General features: G+C 36.1%; 1 protein-coding gene across 5 annotated transcripts in view; it reads right to left on the bottom strand.

Moving 5' to 3' along the window:
- Positions 1–20969, bottom strand: part of dlc1 (DLC1 Rho GTPase activating protein) — a 117567-nt gene that overhangs the window by 56060 nt on the left and 40538 nt on the right. The window contains exon 1 of one of the 5 annotated variants that reach the window (XM_084104184.1): positions 11194–11530. The exons of the other annotated variants lie outside the window; for them this stretch is intronic. Within the exon in view, the coding sequence (XP_083960310.1) occupies positions 11194–11437 (244 nt within the window). The 5' untranslated portion in view covers positions 11438–11530. Of the gene's footprint in view, positions 1–11193; positions 11531–20969 lie in introns of those variants that run through there. 5 annotated transcript variants of the gene reach the window in all.

Raw genomic sequence — 20969 nt, 5'->3', positions numbered from 1 at the left:
GTTGACAGAGCTCATATGACCAATAACATCACCTTAAGACCTGTTTTATTGGGGCTATTAATAGATCTCAGTTCATTGGTTTTTACAGATTGCAGTTCCGTCACTTTCACACATTCAGGGTCAAATCTGAGGAAGTCGTCTGTCTTGAGGTTCTACTGTGTTTGCACATTAAATGGCAGAATGACTACCATATTTGTTCACATTTAACATATAATTTTAAGGCAAGTCTGTTCACTCGGCAAACGTCTTGGTAACACAACCATTTCCAGTCATGCACAGTTCTTATCTGCTTAAATGATAAAGACCAAAATATCTGATACTGTTTGTCTGTCGATGTGTTTACATGCACTCGATCTGAATGTATCCAATCCAATCTAAAATCGCATACTGTCTGAGTAGTGTCTTAGGACCTGTTTACACCTGGTATTAAGTTGCGTTTTGGTCGATAGGATCACAAGTAGACGAGGCAGATACATACCCGTTTACACTTGGTATTTTAACCAGTCTATTTAGTCCACTTTCGACCACTTCTGTCCTGATTTCTTTGAGGGGAGGGTCTATGGGTGGGTAAATGTATGGTTTTTTTTTTTTTTTTCAGATCTTTCAGACAAAATAAGCTCTGTAATTTACAAATGAACGTGCCTGGGGACGATGGAAAACATACGGAGAGCAGCAGGAATGGTTAGAGAACATTGTGCTTTTTCGTCTTCAAACCAAACTTGGGTCTCCAGCTGACAAAGTTTAAATCCCGTCTGGCTAGGGCGCTTCCCGTAATGTTTAGGCATTAGGTCAGTAGGCGGAGAGTTGGAGGACTTGTGTGGCGGTTCGAACACATTCGACCACATGAGCGTCTACACTACGAAAGCAATCCGGTCGAATGTGTTTTCGACTACGTCTGGAAGTGGTCGAAAGTGGACAAGCTCAAAACGTTTCAGACCTCGTTTACACCTGCATGGCGTCGTCCACTTGTGATCCGATCGACCAAAATCTTAATACCAAGTGTAAACAGGGCCATAGTTATGCTTAGTTGCATTGTGTTTTGGTTTGGTACTGTTCTGTTCCCTATCATTCTGTTAGTTTCCTTGTGCGTGCCAGTAATCACCAATTAAATTCACCAGTTGTTCATTTAGTTCCCTTGTTTAACTCTGTGTATTTCAGTCTTCAGTTTCCATTGTTCAGTTGTCCGTTCTTCTTCGTTTGTACTGCGCTTGTTTTGTTTCATAGTGTTTTCAGTTCCATTTAATAAATACATAAATAAATACATATTACTGAGATTACATTGATCTTTTTTTAATCTTTATTATAACCAAGAGTGACAAGTAGGTACTACATTTAAATAAAAACTTACTTTGTAACCATTAACAAAGTATGTTCTATATTTTTTTTTTGTATGAATGTGTGTTGCATGAATATAATCTGGGTATACTACATCCATTGTCATAGTCATGTGACTAATAACGTCAGTTGTGCCACTTTACTGCCATTCACAACTCCTTAAAAGGGTTGATTGAGGTGTTTACATTAATGTTTTCAGTCTGACAGTCATAAATCCGATTCTAAACAGATTATTTGGTTGCATAGAAACATCACTAGTAATCTGACAATGGTATCATGCACTTTAGCTCAAATCATCATTTAGTATGATTTATTAGCTGTCCCTCATTGGGTCGGAGATGCAAAAATTTCATGTTTTACCCTCCTTGTGGGGACATTTGGTCATGTTTTTTTTTTTTTTTACATAATGCACAATTTAAAGTAAATAAACACGAATGAAAAAGGTAACTGGCTCTTGAAACTGGCCACGTTGATTGTTGCGATTTCTCCTATTCACATGAATCTAAAGATCTACGTTTACCATAAGAGAGTATTCGTTAGTGATTTTGTTTAGTTAACATGATAATCATGAACAAATGTCAAAAGATCCCCAAACAAAAAGAAAGTGAAAAAGAGAGTGAGATGCAAAAGTGAAAAAAGAAGGAATGAAAGGAAAGCAAATACCCTTTGGTGTAAGTTTCACAGTGTCACTGGGTTTAGGAAAACATTCCTCTTACTCCCCTTGAATTGAAAGAGTAAATGAGAGTGTGAGAGAGAGAGAGTTAGATGGATTAAAAGCATTAGTGTAGAATTAGAGTAACACACTCACAGTACTCCCACACATACCACACTCATGTTTGCTTACACATAAACACTGCAATGTTGTTTAAAAATGTGCTACCTAACTTACCAACATCTTTAAAAGGGCAAATTTGAAGGCCGTTAAACTTTACAGCTTAAAAAAACAATTATAACTAGGACAGAATACTGTATAAGTGTCTAGAGATAAGATGTGTATTTGGAAACTGATAAGTTGTAAAAATGTCACAATGGATGTTTATCTACAAAAATTTGTTTGTTTTGTTTTGGTGTGACAAGACAAAAAAGGGAAGGAAAACAATCATAATAAGAATAATTTATCTTTCAGGCATGATCAAAATTGCAAGGGTATATTGCAGAGTTTGTGTTTTGCAAAGTAGCAGCTGCGAGGCTCTCAGAACCGTTGACAGAAAACAGGAAGGAATGTTTCAAACTATGAAGAAGATAAGAGAACTGTGAACATCAGCGCTGGTGAGGAGGTATAAAGATAGACAAACACATAAAACACACACAAACACACACACAGGCGCACATCACATTCCTGGACCCCCCCCTCCAAACACACACTAAAACTCCCTTCAGATTGTGGTCTAATTAAACTTTATCTCTCTCTCTCTCTCTCTCTCTCCACAACTTTATGAGATGGGCGTGGAGAATGTGTTTGAAGATGCTGCACGGCTCAAGGCTGAGGACACAGTGTTACACAAACATATACACATATACAAAGCTATGACTCACATCAGAAAATATGAAATAATTACTACAGCATCTAACAAACCATGTACACCCAAGTCTCTATTATAGATATGGCTCAGGACCCTCCTTGAAAGTAAATCTATATTCATAACCTTCAGTGGATGAAAATAAACTTAAATTAACAAATCAGTTGATTCTGTTGAAATAAAGGTCTTATGATACAGTGCATAGCTTAGGCACTCTTCGTTTGGTGGTTTGCACTGTAATGTGAGGGTCTTCACATTCTGTTCTTTCTTTATGATACAAGCCATCATTAAAGGAGTAGTTCACTTCAGAATTAATATGTCCTGATAATTTACTCACCCCCATGTCATCCAAGATGTTCATGTCTTTCTTTCTTCAGTTGGAAATAAATTAAGGTTTTTGAGGAAAACATTCCAGGATTTTTCTCCATTTTTCTTCAAGAGCCCTATGAAGCTGCATTGAAACTGCAATTTGGACCTTCAACCCGTTGGTTATTGAAGTCCACTATATGGAGAAAAATCCTGGAATGTTTTCCACAAAAACCTTTATTTATTTTCAACTGAAGAAAGAAAGACATGAACATCTTGGATGACATGGGGGTGAGTAAATTATCAGGAAATTTTCATTCTGAATTGAACTACACCCCTTTAACACTAATGGGACTGATGTGTCAAGAATACTGAAAAAATATTTTTTTATTATTATTATTGCAACATTTTCTCATATTTTTTTTTTTCAGGTATAGCATGGGTTACAGCCCTTTTAAATAAGCATTTACCAGTGGGGAAAATTACTGGACTGTAAACAATAAAAAATGAATGAATGAATGAATGAATGAATGAATGACAATTACAAATAAAATAAAATAAAACATGAAAAGGTGAAAAAAGTAATTCAAATAAAATAATCTTTTTTTAGGTCAACTTGAAAAAGAGGTGGAAATAAAAAAACGTAAAAATATACTATAAAATAAAACCATGCAAAAAACATTAAACAACTTGAAAAAGATGAAAATACAAATAAATAAAACAAAACATGAAAAAGGTTGGAAAATTAAAGTATATTAAAATAATATCAAACAATAAAATAGTGGGTATGTCAATTCTGGATTCGGTAATTGTATAATGATGTGTGAAACATTCCTCAGGCCATAACTAGGGCAATACATTTAAAAACAAGTTCAAGTGAAGTTGATTATGGCACAAACTCGTTTCAGATGAAGATGCCTCTACAGAAGTGGTTGTTATTGACTGAGAACAAGAAAACCACAGTGCATTAAATGGTACACCCATCTGGTTCTGTTATGTTGCTTTACCCAGCATTAATCAGAGGGTTTGTAGCCTCTTCCACTTGGACCCCAAACAATTCGATGGTGGTCATTTCCTAAAGCAGCACGACTCAGACTCATGGACTGGCCTGTGACCGGCTGGAACAGGTTAGCTGCTGTAAATCATTGAAAACTCAGGGTCAATATGGGAGCTGCGAGCCAGATGGAGAGCAGGTGGAAAGGAAAAGAGGATGACCTTGAGAAAAAGGCCTTCAAACTAGACTCGGCCATCTGTGGGAATCAACAACATGCCATGGAATTTTGCAGAGAGTGAGCGTGTGTGTGTGTTTGAATGAGTGTGAGAGAAAAAGAGAGGCGGAAAAGTTAGAGATCAAGCCAAAAATGGCTAATTTGACACTTCCGTGTGGCTTTGTTATTCTTAGCACTTAACAACTTGAAGGTACAATACCACACCCCTAGTTTTCATTCTCCACTGACTAGCAGGCATGAACACACACATTCTGGGCCTCAGTGGGCATGTACCAAGTTGAGGAGGCTTTGGTCTGAGGGCTAAAGCGCGACGAGGACCCTTTAAAATCGAGCCAGCCAACAAGACTCCCCACTGGTGATCTTTTCACTCAGGACACAAAAGACTGACACCCACTAGCAAAAGCAGTGAAGTCACACAGCATGACAGCGGATGTACAAATAAAGCTGTTGGACCTGATGGACACCACTTGAAACTTGGTGAAGCTCACAGTCCTTTACTCTTGTTTCAAATTCAAGAATCAATTTGGCTTGCTCAGTTTGGGTTTAAAAGACATTTAATATTCAGTAATATTAACTGCACTGACACTATCAGATGAGAACAAAATGTGAACTGAATTGAGCTGGCACTAATGACACTAACTTTACAACATCAACGTTATTGAACTGACTTGAGCTGAATAATGACACTATCGCTTTCTGTAGAGCTGAATTGAACTTGTAATTTGTGGACTTTGTAACATCGACACAGTTATTGATCTGAATTGAAACAACGCTGAATTGAACTGAGCTGCATAATAACACTATTGTCTTCTGAAGAGCTGCTTTACAGCTGAAATTTAATTTGTTTCATGAGTGATTCATTTTACATCAACAATGTTGTTTTCCTGTTTATTAATGTGAAGCTGCATCCGTGTTGAATAAAGAGCTATAGAAATATATGTGACTTAACAAGATACTTATTTGTATATCATTTTTAAAACTGTTGTCAAATCACAGGCCAAATTATTTTTTTATTCACTTAGTGATGTTCAAAATGTACTTCTATTCAGCTGATTTTCAGTGTCTCAAAGTGATATGATCTAATGAACACTGAAAATATGATCCAAATTTATGAATAAAGAATCTCTTTTAGTATTATTTTTGCTTTTATTTATCTGTCCCCATGGGTTTGTTCAGTCTTGTAATGGAAAATGTGTCCTAGCTCCTATTCACAAGATTCCGTTAATGATTAATGTCAGACAAAGCCGTTTAGAAATTATGTAATTCCATTAGCAGCTACACGCTAAGACCCTCGATTACACAGTTTGTCCTCTGGTCGCCTGGAAGGCTGACATTACGTAAACTGAACTCTGCAGCTGCGCGGGTGACCTCTGACCTGAAGGCAATCTGAACTTTCATCAGCCGTTAGCCTGCTGGGTTATGACGCTAAACGCTTCAGCTAATCCAGTTAAAATCTGTCAGTGGAGAAAGCAAGTTGAGAAAATCATACTAATATCTCGTAGAGTCCTGAGCAAATGAGGATGAATTTTCATAGTCCAAAACTGCTTTGTGCTGCTTACTACTAGTAGGCTTTGGTCTAGTCAGGTTGTTCACTAGCAAAAAGTGATGCTGGTCATTCACTATGGACTTAATATTTAAGCTAGTTATGATGTCTGGTAGGGACACCAGCACACCAACATCCATCCAATGCTGGCAAGTAGCACCAAAATTCAACATATAATGGGGTAAGGCATCAGTGTTGTTATTGCTAACTAAAAAATAAACTGATTAGAACTACTTTTGTCAACTGAAATAAAGCTGAAATAAATATAAGATGAAAAACTTTAGAAATGAGAAATATTGCCTTGGCAACTAACTAGTTAAGAAACTAACTAAATAAGAAATGAATAGTGCTAAAATTATGAAAAATTAACCTGAAATAAAACTAAAACTAAATAGAGATATAATTAAAACTGATAAAAATAACAAAATTACAAAAAACTTAAACTAAAATGAAAAGGAAACCTGAAAATATTAAATGAAAAGCTACTTCAAAATATGAATAAATACTAGAATACTAAAGAAATAATACAAACATACCACTGCAAGGCATTTTGTTGTATGTAATGTATAAAGTTCTAATTAAGAACCCATTCATAGTTTTTAAAGTGTTTTCCAATTTTTTGTTGTAGCATTTTCTTGTTGAAAATGCAGTTTTCAAAAAAAAACTTGTTGCAGTTTGTTGTTGCTCAACAACAACAAAAAAATTAAAAACAAATGCAAATTCCATTTGGTGCCACTAGTGGTCCAGAAATTAGACACGGCACCTTTAAAAAAAAAAAACATCTTATTTTCGCAGTCTGCATGTGAGGAATGTAAATCTCTTCAGACTTTATGACTATATGCTCTGCTTGTTTACACACACTCATACGCTCATATACGCAGTTCATTTACCATGTCAACACCCACACTCTGTTAAACAGTCATTTCCGATATTATTATTTAATTACAAACATCCTGCTTACTGAAGCCACAACATTTTCGCCCTTGCTTGGAAAGAGGGAAGATGGCAATGGTTTGATGTCAAGAGGAAGAAAAGGAGAAAAGAATAGATGACAAGGAGAAAAGAACGAGAAAAGCTTTATGGGCTGCTGTGACCCACCTCTCTTTCATCTCCGGGTACTGAGGCTAGGGAAAGATACCTTCACACTCTGTGAAAAAAGGGCAGGGGAAGGCTAACATCCATCACCCCGGACCTGTCCACTGCTTCTGGAGAAGAGAGGGGAGAAGGTAGGCCTCTGACCTGGAATCCACACCCTTAGGTCCTCCAAAGCTGGAGAAAGAGGACTTCAAGAGAGGCCCTGGCTGGTTTATGACTAATATGGGGAGATTTGCTGAAAGAGGAAGGTCAGCGAGGGTGATCTATGAAAGACAGTGAGGTGATGGAAAAACAAACACTTAGTAGTAGAGGAGTAAGAACAGTCTGACGAGGGGAGGACACATAATAAAAGATGTGCCAGCTTTACTCATGAATAATTTCATGACGTGATGTTTCATGACGTGAATTAATTTGCTAAATGAATTATACATGCACCATTTATCGATCATCTGCCATAAAACATAATAATAAAACACACACACACACACACATATATACACACACATATATATATATATATATATATAATATCGGAATAATATCGGAAATGACTGTTTAACAGAGTGTGGGTGTTGACATGGTAAATGAACTGCGTATATGAGCGTATGAGTGTGTGTAAACAAGCAGAGCATATAGTCATAAAGTCTGAAGAGATTTACATTCCTCACATGCAGACTGCGAAAATAAGATGTTTACAATTTTTTTAAAAAATTTTTTTAAAATAAAACACACAAAAAAAAAATGGTGGAAAATCGAATAAAAGAAATGTTTTAAAACAATAACAACAACACATCCCTTTCATACATTATGTTTAAATGAACTTTTAGCATTTAAAATGATTTATTTTACTTTTTAGTGATTCTGATAGTCCACTTTAGATATTCTACTAATACGAGTAACTTTGCTACTACATGCAAACTAACTGCAAACTAGATTGTTAATTTAGAATTAGGAGTTAAGGTTCGGGTTAAATAGAGTAAGTTGACATGTCTCAATGATCTTGCTAGGTCTTCAATTCTAGGCCTCCAATTGACCGTTTGTAAAGACCCGCCCCCTTTAGTTACTGTTGCTATGTCCGACAAGCCACTCCGCTCTCACGCCACACCATGCTCATAAAATACATCGCGGAGCAGAGAGGACACTGACAACGCACTGAAAATGCGCTGACAGACAGGACAGACCAGGTTATTTTTGATATGAAACAAAGTCTCACCTTTCAAATTTGGTAATCTGTTAAAGAAATGTAAACAATAAATACTGTTTTGTGGCTCTTTAATGTGTCTGACAGATCGCTGTAGAGCCTCAGTTAAAGGTCCCGTTCTTCGTGATCCCATGTTTCAAACTTTAGCTAGTGTGTAATGTTGCTGTTAGAGCATAAATAATATTTGTAAAATTATAAAGCTCAAAGTTCAATGCCAAGCGAGATATTTTATTTAACAGAAGTCGCCTACATCGAACGGCCCGTTTGGACTACATCCCTCTACTTCCTTCTTTAATGACGTCAGTAGAACCGTTTTTTGACTAACCTCCGCCCACAGAAATGCTCCCTCAACTCTACCGAAATTCGTTTATGTACTTGCGCACTTCTTATAACTTACTGTGTTTACTCAGCTCTTACGGTGATTTTCTGAAGTAAAACTGACGCTTCATCTTTTGTGTGATGTACAATAAACTTTATTAAACTCATCAGTATATGTTTGATCATCATTCAGACAGCAGACTTGTAGGCTATTAATAAATAATGGATAAATACAAGCAGATGACAAATACGTTATAATAACCGTAATTAAACTACTAAACTATATCTGTTTCATCTCTATACAACACTCTGACTCTGTAGGCATTATTGTCCGACTCGAAATGAACACCGTTACTGAGAGTTTCTGATATTATCATCATTCCGTGAGATGAGATTGTCCTGAGAGACTGAGCGCGAGCTCATGAAGCTCCGCCCCCTGGGCCGTGCAGCAGCAGCTTATTTGCATTTAAAGGGCACACACTAAAACAGCACGTTTTTCTGAGCCCCAAAAAATGACAATTTAAACATGCTGTAAAAAATGATCTGTTGGGTATTTTGAGCTGAAACTTCACATACACACTCTGGGGACATCAGATACTTATTTTACATCTTGTGAAAAAGGGCATAATACGGGACCTTTAAAGCTGCTCGTGAACCGATCATCACTTCCTTCAAGTTAATTTATAGCATCAAATAAACATGACTGAACATAAGAAGGAATGCAGTTTCAACCGTGGAAAGATGTCAATACACACTGTTTTTCAAGTTCAAATCCTCCAACTACTAACTCTCCTGACTGCTTTGTCGGACAAAAATGGAGGATTCGGCGGATTATGATTGGTCAGATCGCCTGTCAATCAAACTCCCTGCGAAGGGTCAATTGACAACTTACTATCAAAATTCTGCTAACCTAAAAAGATATGAACCACACCTCAGCTATAAAGTTATTTATCACCCAAACAGCTTATTAAAGCTAACACTTTTTCTGAGATGCTGGCTACCTTGTTTGAGTGCGTTTGTGTTTGCTCAGCACTATTAGCTCAGCTAGGCAGCTCTGAACGTTCTGTACAGATTCTCCAGCACATGAACACATCCTCCAGGTTTTATCACTCGCAAATAAAATGGAAAACAGGGAACATATGTTGACTTGACATGCAGGTAGTACATCAAAATTCAATAATTGACCACAATAATTGCTATCAGGATGTGAAGAGAGTTTCAACCAGTATAACAAAAATTGTTTATAAAAAAAAATGCCTTTAATTGTCATTGAATTGGATGTGGCATGGGCTAATCTCAGTGACCATTTGTCGAATAATTTTTAAAAGGAAAATTAATTTTAAAAAATCCAATATTAGGTTATTTTTGGGAAAGAAAACCTGTGAAGTTACATTTTTAAACTACACTAGAAATTTAACAACAACAGCAACAAAATAATTATAATTTGTCGACCTCTTAAAAAAAAAAAAACAGATTTTGAAGTTGACATGATCGGTTGCACAGACATTTCCACACACAAAAATAAACCCATATCCATGGATGGGTTGTAAGCCCACACTATTAAATAAACCATTAGACCACACTGCTACTGGTCATGAAAATTTTAGTGTTTTCTGCATCCAGGGTGGGTTTCAAGATTGAAGTCTTGAAGTTTCTTTTTTTTTTTTTGCTGAAATAGCCATGAATAGCCTGCCTTACTCAATGATGGCTCACTGTCTGACATATTTAATTCATGAGAAAGTGAAGTGCATGCATTCTAGCAGACTAAGTCTTGGAGAAGCACTATAGACCAAACCTTAGATGCACATAAAAAAGTTAATCCATCTCTCTCCATCCCTATCATGCTCTCACACACAATAAATCACTTATGATTTCCTGGCACTAATAGTCAGCCATCTTTAAAACGCTTCAATAATGACACAGCATGTCCTGTCTTCTCCAGAGTTACTGACTATCAGGTGTCAAAATATCAGTACTTTATGGATAAGAGATAACTAAAAAATGAACTACGACCCAAGAAAGGATTCAAGTAGTCTACCTAGCAAACCCCTTTTAAGTAATGACATCACATTTCAATGATGCTAAAGTGGAACTTTATATTAGATGTCTTCAACTACTGTGCTTACATAAAAAAAAGGTGTAAGATACAATAAACGTATTGTATTCACGTTGTATTGCGGTGGGATACAGGTAAGGTTAGGGACAGGTCAGTGGTATGACTTAGGATTAAGGGTGGGTTAACATGTAAGGAAATAGTAATTTAGATGTAATGACACGTATGTACACAGTAAGAGCATTGCATCTAACAATTAACTTAAATGTTAGTACATAGCAGTTAAAGATGCTTTATATATAGTGGGACCACACATTTTCAATGCAAAACCATGTTTTTTGGGGTTTTTTTGGAAACATAGTAATACCATAGGTATCATGCTATATGAATACAGTAAACATTCAGTACAATGGTACATAAATTAGAGTCCCTTATCTGATACTGTCACTATACAATGGTACCATCACTATGTTTTTGTAAGGTCAAATACACGTCAACCACTTCTAGCATCACAACGAGGCCATGTTCGTCCTCAGAATATGTCCGGAGAATACTCCCTCCACATTCGCACATCCACATCCACTCACACTCACCTGTCAGCCTCTGGTCTCGTGTGTTTCCTTTAAACAGATCCAGAGCCCTAAAGGTGGAGTATCTGATGTGTTCACTCAAAGATCTCTGCATAAGCAGCAGTCGCATGGACCTCGACATCTTCTCCTGTGCTCTTTCGGTTCTGAATCCTCGTCCTCGTCCTCCTTCACCCCTCTCCCGGGTCTGTTGTTCTCTACTCAGTCCATTTTCTATGTCCGGTTCTGCGTGCGGTGCTGCAGTGTGCATTAGGGAGTTCCCACTGCAATGCTCTCACATTCAGTCCTGCGCTACTGTCTGTGTGTGTGTGTGTGTGTGTAGGACAGAGTGCTTTCAGACTCAGGCCTCAGTGCCTCCGCAATGTGAATTTTCAAAAAGCCACATTTGTGTAATTTAAGTGCACTCGCTCACTCTCTTTGTGTGTCCTTCAAGCTGCTACTTGTCTTCATGTTGTCAGTTTGCATTCGGAAACATCTAAGTGGCTGTACTGATGGAGGCAAAATGTGCGTCATCTGAATTCATCTTAGCGCATTCATTCAATCTGCTTGAGCGAGCATGTACTCTTACATGAGAGGAAGCCACAAACAATCGTCCTACGCTAAGATTACACATGCAACCAAAAAGCAGCAGGTGTTGCACATTGACAAGAACCAACCCACATTTGTTTCCTAGCTTTGAGGTACATTAAAGATAGGAAACAATTTCCCGCTCTAAAGCACAATACATTTATATATTCAATGCATCACATCTTTTCCATCTAAATGAGGACACAACATAGACCCGTATAAAGCTAATCAAGCTAGTTTTGTTTTTCATATAAAACCGATAGTTACAATATAATTGCAGTAGAATACAATCATTTAGAAATATCACTGCATTATATTAGGAATAAAAAAAACATTTATGAAACAAAATGTTATGGTTTTGTCTGGTTTAGCTAACATCTGATTACATTTTTGTTCATTTAGGTAAATCTACACACTTCTCTAAGCTAGAGTGCACTACCAGGCTCCAACTGGAAGTTCTTAGTTATGTAACAGTAATATGTAAATGAACCGGATTAAGCCCGCCAAACAATAGATGTTGTTTTGCATGGCTGAACTGTTAGTAGATGCATGCGCCCTTTGGACACAGGAAAATAACGTATGCTGTTGTAGCAGTAAACACAATAAAACAAATATAATATAATATACAGAGAAATAATTTGCAGGTTTAATTATTTGAGTTCACATTCACACTCAACATGCACTCATTCACTCTGCCTCTCTGTTCACACACTCAGAAGCACAACTGTCCTTGAACTGATTTGTTTAAATGGAATACGTATGATTTATGGTAAATTATCTTTTATAGTTTAATAATTAAGTTTACAATGTCAAAATAATATAAATATAACAGTGCTCAGCAGAATGCTGTTAAAAAACACAAACTCTGCTTCACTCCACAGAGGCTACATTCAATATTGATTAATCTTTTAATATTTCAAATTTAAAATATTGAACATAAATATACAAAAGCAATATTCACCTATATTTTACTAAAAAATATTTGTGAAGATTTTTGAGTGAATCACTTCAAACCTCTGTTTTGGCAACAATGAAATGGACAGTTTGAATTGATTCACACAAATGAATCATACTTAACAACAACAGTATTTTTTTTAACACTAGCAGAAGGCATGTGACCTGTGTGTGTTTGTGTGTGTGTGTGTTGGGGTGTGAAATGACTGGGTTTATGAGCATTCAAAGAGAGTTGGTAATTGAAGATAATAGTAGCAACTGTGTGTTTAGAATACTTTGGCAAAAGGATGTAAATTTGGGATTAGTGCTTTTGCATTCCCAGTAATGCACCACTGAAGCGAGCAATGAGGGCTAATTGGCCAGCTAAGAGTCGCACTACAATGGATGCTTAATAATAGCACAAAACACACACACACACACACACACACACACACACACACACACACACACACACACACACACACACACACACACAGCTGCTAATTTACTTTATGACCTCCAAGGAAAAGCTAGAGGAGATAAGCTTCATTTCTTCCTCTCTTTTTCACTCAAAAATCTAGAAGATTCAATCATTAAAGCTTGCACACAGCACCATGGTGTAAAATAAATAAAAACATTTCTAAAATAGTTTAATTGCCAGAATTGAGGTTTAAAGGGATAGTTCACCCAAAAATGAAAATTCTGTCAGTAATCACTCACCCTTCATGTTGTTCCAACCCCGTAAGGCTTTCGTTCATCTTCGGAACACAAATTAAGATATTTTTGATTAAATCTGAGAGCTGTCTCACTCCTCCATAGGCTTCTAAGACATTATAACTTGCTGGCCCAGAAAATGTATTAAAGACATCGTTAATATAGTCCAAGTGACTACAGTGGTTCAACCATAAGTTTATCAAGCGACGAGAATACTTTTTGCGCGCAAAAAAAACAAAAATAACGACTTTATTTAACTATTCATTTTCGTCTAAGCGCAGCAGAGGGTTGTACGTCACGACGTAGGCTCACTATTGGCCGACGCTGGTCATGTGTGTGATGCGTGTGACGTACAACACAGAAGCGCTGCGCTAAAACACTACGTGAATAAGATTCAGATTTCATCAGATGAACGAAAGTCTCACAGGGCTGGAACAACATGAGGGTGAGTGATTACTGACAGAATTTTCATTTTTGGGTGAACTATCCCTTTAATAGCTGGAAATGACCAGTAAATTAAGTCAAACAAATGTATAATGAAAAGTTTGTTGCAAACATACAATAGGTTTACCACAAAGTATGCACATTTAATGGGCAAAAAGCTCAACGAGGGTGCTCAACAAAAAGAAAATTGTCTGATGAAGCATCACCTGTGGTGAGAACATGAAATAAATATATTTCTATTTTTTAAGCTGTGGTATGTGGTAAGCAATTTTTCCTTTCTACAAACATACAAGAGGTAAAAACAACTCAATTTTAAATGTCTAAACTAGGCACAAAATTTTTTATTTTGTTTACAAATATATACAGTGAGGAAAATAAGTATTTGAACACCCTGCTATTTTGCAAGTTCTCCCACTTAGAAATCATGGAGGGGTCTGAAATTGTCATCGTAGGTGCATGTCCACTGTGAGAGACATAATCAAAAAAAAAAAATCCAGAAATCACAATGTATGATTTTTTAACTATTTATTTATTTGTTCTTGGGATGGTACTCATCATTCTTCTTCCTCCAAACACGTTTAGTGGAATTATGACCAAAACGTTCTATTTTGGTCTCATCTGACCACATGACTTTCTCCCATGACTCCTCTGGATCATCCAAATGGTCATTGGCAAACTTAAGACGGGCCTTGACATGCGCTGGTTTAAGCAGGGGAACCTTCCGTGCCATGCATGATTTCAAACCATGACGTCTTAGTGTATTACCAACAGTAACCTTGGAAACGGTGGTCCCAGCTCTTTTCAGGTCATTGACCAGCTCCTCCCGTGTAGTTCTGGGCTGATTTCTCACCTTTCTTAGGATCATTGAGACCCCACGAGGTGAGATCTTGCATGGAGCCCCAGTCCAAGGGAGATTGACAGTCATGTTTAGCTTCTTCCATTTTCTAATGATTGCTCCAACAGTGGACCTTTTTTCACCAAGCTGCTTGGCAATTTCCCCGTAGCCCTTTCCAGCCTTGTGGAGGTGTACAATTTTGTCTCTAGTGTCTTTGGACAGCTCTTTGGTCTTGGCCATGTTAGTAGTTGGATTCTTACTGATTGTATGGGGTGGACAGGTGTCTTTATGCAGCTAACGACCTCAAACAGGTGCATCTAATTTAGGATAATAAATGGAGTGGAGGTGGACATTTTAAAGGCAGACTAACAGGTCTTTGAGGGTCAGAATTCTAGCTGATAGACAGGTGTTCAAATACTTATTTGCAGCTGTATCATACAAATAAATAGTTAAAAAATCATATATTGTGATTTCTGGATTATTTTTTTTTTGATTATGTCTCTCACAGTGGACATGCACCTACGATGACAATTTCAGACCCCTCCATGATTTCCTAGTGGGAGAACTTGCAAAATAGCAGGGTGTTCAAATACTTATTTTCCTCACTATATATATATATATATATATATATATATATATATATATATATATATATATATATATTAGTTCAACTGAATTTAAGCATTTCAAAAAGTTACTTTTGGACTCCAATTGTGAGATTTTAAAAGTATATAAATATTATTATTATTTTTTAATTAAAAACAAAACTTTATTTTCGTTATCAGCATAATTCATGAAGAGCAAGATCTAAATTTGTCAAGTTTTTCAAATAAGAGAACACAAATGCACACATTTAAACTTCACCCTCACAATCTAATTTACAACAGAAAAACACAATCTTCTTGGAAATACCAAGATGTCAGCCCATGTGTAATGTTAGAAGTCTGGAAACACTTCGTCCTACTTTCAGCGCCCTAGTAGAGTTTTGTACTCAATCACTTACACAAATAACACACACACACGTTTTTGGGATGCATCCAATCTCTTTCATTCATCTCTTCTGAGCATTCCATTCCTGGAGTGATTGCATCAATAAGATGAAAAGTTCATCTCATTGTTAGTGAATGAGGAGCCTGTGTTGTCATCTGAGAAGAACAAATGTCTCGCTCTGGCTAGCACTATAGAAGGGTAATCAATGTGTCTCTCTTTCTTTCACTCTCTGTCACACCTAAGACACTGTTACAGAAACGATATTAGGGTGATGCTATTAAGATGAAGAGAGACAGATGCATAATAAGCAAAAGAAAGCTAGTGGATCATCATGACATTGTGTAGCAGCCAAAATACTCAGACTGATGCTGATACTCTTAAAAGAGGATTACCTGTACACACAATGACCTATAAACACAAAACAATGGGGAACAAGTTCAAGAGGTAACATCTATGGAGTCAACAGAGTATTAAAGTCCCCACCCAAACACAGAGACGAGCAAACAAGCTGACATAAAAAAAAAAAAAAAAACTGTGGTCACATCATAAGACCCCTGCTGAGTATTGTGCTGTTGAGTCATGGGACAGAGATTGCTCAAGGCCCACATATGAGGCTAAAAGTGATCTTTACAGAAATCTGAAAAGCTAATATCCTGTTCTACAAAAACTGAACAAGCTGCTTATCCCATCAACTTACAATGCACAACTGACAGTTTCCTGTCCAGCAGGCCAATATCTTACCACAGCAGGGAATGACCCTGGAAATGGACAAATGGGAATTACCAGTGACATCCACTAAAAGATAATTCTCAGTTATTCAATACTACACGGAAATACCCAGAAACAGAAACATTTCGACCTATGGCACTGTCGTATTATCAAAAATAACAACTAAAAATAAAACCTTTTTGTTATATGAAGGTCACATTCAAACTGGCTTAGAAACTTTTTATCAGGCCTTTATCATTTATTCACTAATATCAAGTGGCCTTTATATATATATTTATTTTTACAACTGTCCTAGACCCATACATAAAAACATAAAATACATACATAAATACATATAAAAAAAAAAATTACAATTTAAAACTATCATCATGTAGATAAAGAGTGAAAAAATATTAGCTATGAATTTAGTCGTAGCAAGAGAAAGAAGTGATTTCATTTTTTTTTTTTTAAGTATTCATAATGTAATTTCCCTTAGTGCCAATGTGAGATGACACTGGTGGAAAAAAATACATAATTTTCCTGTGTTGGATAAAAAGCACTTAGATGTAAAAACTCAGCACAGGGATTGTAAGTGTACATTCCCCAAATTTGAACAGCTCAGTCTACTGGTTCTCTAATAGGGGAACAAAGCAGTACAACTGAGAAGTCTGGGAGTCAAAGGATGCAGCAGGAAGTGGAGAAGTAGAATAAAAGCAGGGGGTGTTAGCAGTGGAAAGAGGTTTGGGACATATTTAAAGTGATGAAGTGGCCAAGAATGTACCCTTGCTCAAACACTAAGTCTCTTTACCAATAATTCAAAGCCAATAAAACTGTGTGGGAAATAAAAGGCTAGGATTGTAAGGGCATTAAGTTCTTAGAATCAAATAAGCATGACAGACAAGCCTAAGAACACATTAGCTCCACAATTCAGACTCTCATTAATGCTATGCTGATATTGCCTCTGGACATGAAGATGACAAACATGAGATCAGGATAGGATCTGTTCAGAGAAGAGGGTTGATTTGTTTCAGCTGGGTTCTTTCATGTGAAACCGTCTCAGAAAATTGGCATTGAAATGTATGTGAATCGCTGGCTAGATAAGGACTCAGTATAGTTTGTTTTTTTATAGATATAGTATAGATTCAGTATAGATCCTCTCATGTTTGACAGAATTTATTGGGTTGTTTACTGCTGGGGTGCACATTTCTGTCATGCCACTGCAAACAATCGGCCTCAGACAACAATATGCAAATATGTGAATACCAGTGTTATCAAAAATGAAAGTATTTAATGCAATTAATTAACATATAAGTTCAGCAATATGGTTATTATGGAAACCCTGCAGACAACCCCAGACAAATAACATGCTTGATATCTTCATGGAATATGCCATTGTTTACACAATGCAAAACAACAACCAGAAATATGGGTTCAGAACAACCTGAGGGTGAGTAAATAATAATGAAATATCTCTTTAAGTAAACCCGATATTAAGAATGAAAACCAGGAGAGAGAGAGAGAATAGAGTTACAAGCTAGAGATAACAAAACACCAGTTCTGTGTGACAGGAAATTCAGGTAGATAATCAAGACCTCTATGCAGACGAGGAAACCCATCCGAGAGATTTAACAATAAAAAAAAAAGGAAATTACTTTTCTCAGAAACTGACTCAACAACTTCCTCTTTCCAGGCATACTTATAGCCTCTCGAAATGATGCTACCATAGCAATATATCTTAATCATCCAGATGGGAAAACTTGATGACTTAAGTGGAATTTCCCAGGGTTATACAGACAAAGATAATATCCCAAGATCACAGGTCCGGTAAGTGGACTATTGATTAAACATGCATGCTTACGGAATATGACGTACATTAAAGGCACAATATGTAAGATTTTTGGATAAATATATCCAAAAACCACTAGAACAATGTTATATATGTTATAACCAACACATGCTACTCTGAGTAAATGCTAATTAATAATCTGTTTGTAGGGAAGGTCATAATCTTTGTGCTTATTGAATATAGTGGATTTAATGCAGATATATATATATATATATATATATATATATATATATATATATATATATATATATATATATATATATATATATATATATATATATATGGTTCTGTATATGGGTTGAAGTTCCAGCAATATATGATTCTAACTGTCTTTAAGGAGTCAAATGATGTGGAGGTTTGATGGTAAATGAAACCCAATGAAGTAGATGATCGTCATCAAGCATATAGATTTCTCATCAAAAGAAGTCTGTAGCAGTAATCAAACTGTCCAATGTAGCTACATCCAACCATGTACCTCATAGTAGTACTCAATGTGTCAAAATCCCAACCAGGACCACAAAGTTGCCACAAATATTCATTCAGCAGATACAGAAAAGTCCTTCTACAAAACACAAAATGCCTCCTGTTATTTATCTGCATTAAATCCACTATATTCAATAAGCACAAAGATAATCTTTCACCAGTAAAAAAAACATCAACATGATCATATACATTTTAATTACAGTTGAGCATGAAACAGAATGTTTCCCAACCAGGGCTGCGTTCCAGTCCAAAATTGTCATGCCCTTCACTCGCAAACTTCCCTCCAAATCGTTCGCTCGGATGTACGTCATTGCTTGCGTTGCATGAGTGCCCACTACTGACGGAACCTTTGCAATAGGCTGAAATGGAATGTGCTAAGCCCTTGATCACTTAGAATCCACTATGGGGTTGATTTATTATTTATTTTCTTCCCTTACGAAATTGTTTGAAGGTGAAAATGTATAAAGGTGTGTTTGAGTTGTTTAAATAAAAAAAATAAAAAAAAAAATAATAATATATCATAGAGTTATTTGTGGTGGGGTAAATAAAAAGGAAGATGCGTTGACGTCACAATCATGTTGCATTGTGGTATATGGAGCTGCCTGAAGTGTACATATGAAGTAGACATACGAATTTGACCGAGGGAGTGAGGGTCTGTCCATATAAACTTCCCTCGTCCACTTCACGAAGTGGAACGCACTTCAAAATGGCGGCAGGTATTCAAGTCAAGTCACCTTCATTTATATAGCGCTTTTAACAATATAGATTGTTTCAAAGCAGCTTTACAGATATAATAGGAAATTACCGTAACAGATTGTTTAGGCTTTACAACAGCTCTAGGATAAAGTTGTTGTCCAGCTAAAGTTAGTTTTGATTGACTGATTCACTTCCGTTGCGAAGATCATTAGTTATAAACTTAGGGGCTGCTAACACAACACCATTCTAACAGGAAAACCCTTAACGCGCTCCGGCTGCCCATCCGTACAAAACAGAGAGACTAATATTAGCGTAGATGCCATCCTTCTTATGATGTAATAAGTACATCAGGATTTATGGGGAGTGTTCCCGGTTCCGGCTGACCTAAACTATGCAGCCTAACATTGAATTATAGAAGTTTATAATGTGTTATGTGTATGCTAGGCCAAAGAGATGTGTTTTTAGTCTAGATTTGAACTGACAGAGTGTGTCTGCTTCCCAGACAATGTTAGGAAGATTGTTCCAAAGTTTTGGTGCTAAGTAGGAAAAGGATCTACCGTCAGCAGTCGATTTTGATATTCTAGGTATTATCAACTGGCCGGAATTTTGAGATCACAATAGACGTGAAGGGTTATAATGTGTTAAGAGCTCGCCCAAGTACTGGGGAGCTAAACCATTTAGTGCTTTGTAAGTAATCAGCAATATTTTAAAAGCACCCTTAAAAGCAATCCACCCTTAAAAGCAATTTATGAAAATTAAATTCCTTCTTCCTGAATGCCTAGACATTAAATTATGATTATGATGTTGAGTTTCAAAAGGGTCCATCAAAATTATATAACCAGCCATTGTTTAAATATATAAAATAAATACAAATGAAATAATAATAGAATACCAGTCGAGAATTAAACTTATTTTTGTAGCTCTTTTCCATCTTCTTATAGAATGTTAATACCAATACAAATCCTTAACGACAATGTGAAGCTGTATTGGGCATATTCTTGAAACACATACAGATTAGGGATGGGTCACACAAGATGTGTTTTTTATTATGTGTTTTATTATTGAAGAAAATCAAAAATCAGCTCATTATGAGACAGATTTTAAGTAGAGGAATTTCAAGACACTTTTCCAATAAGGTTACAACAAACAGATATCTAATATTTATATCACATTTTGTTTTATTAATATATACTTTTAAATATGATACTGTTCAATTCAATTTTTATTTGTTATTTCTTTAGCTTTAAATAAGTCCTATGCTCACCAAGGTTGCATTTATTTGATCAAAAATACAATAAAAACGGTAATATTGTGAAATAATATTACAATTTTAATGAACAGTTTTCTATTTTAATATATTTTTAAAATATAATTTATTCTTTTGATGGCAAAGCTGCATTTTCAGCATCATTACTCCAGTCTTCAGTGTCAAATGAACCTTCAGAAATCATTCTAATATGCTGATTTGGTGCTCAAGAAACATTTGTTATTATAATCAATTTAATAATCCAAAAATCTTTTTGGAAAGATATAAGATTTTGAGAATTAATATAATACATACAGTAT

This window comes from Abramis brama (genome assembly GCF_963993115.1).
Source record: "Abramis brama genome assembly, chromosome: 2".
Lineage (NCBI taxonomy): Eukaryota > Metazoa > Chordata > Actinopteri > Cypriniformes > Leuciscidae > Abramis > Abramis brama.
Note: the sequence above shows the minus strand (reverse complement) of the source record. Positions and strands in the feature narration are given on the sequence as shown.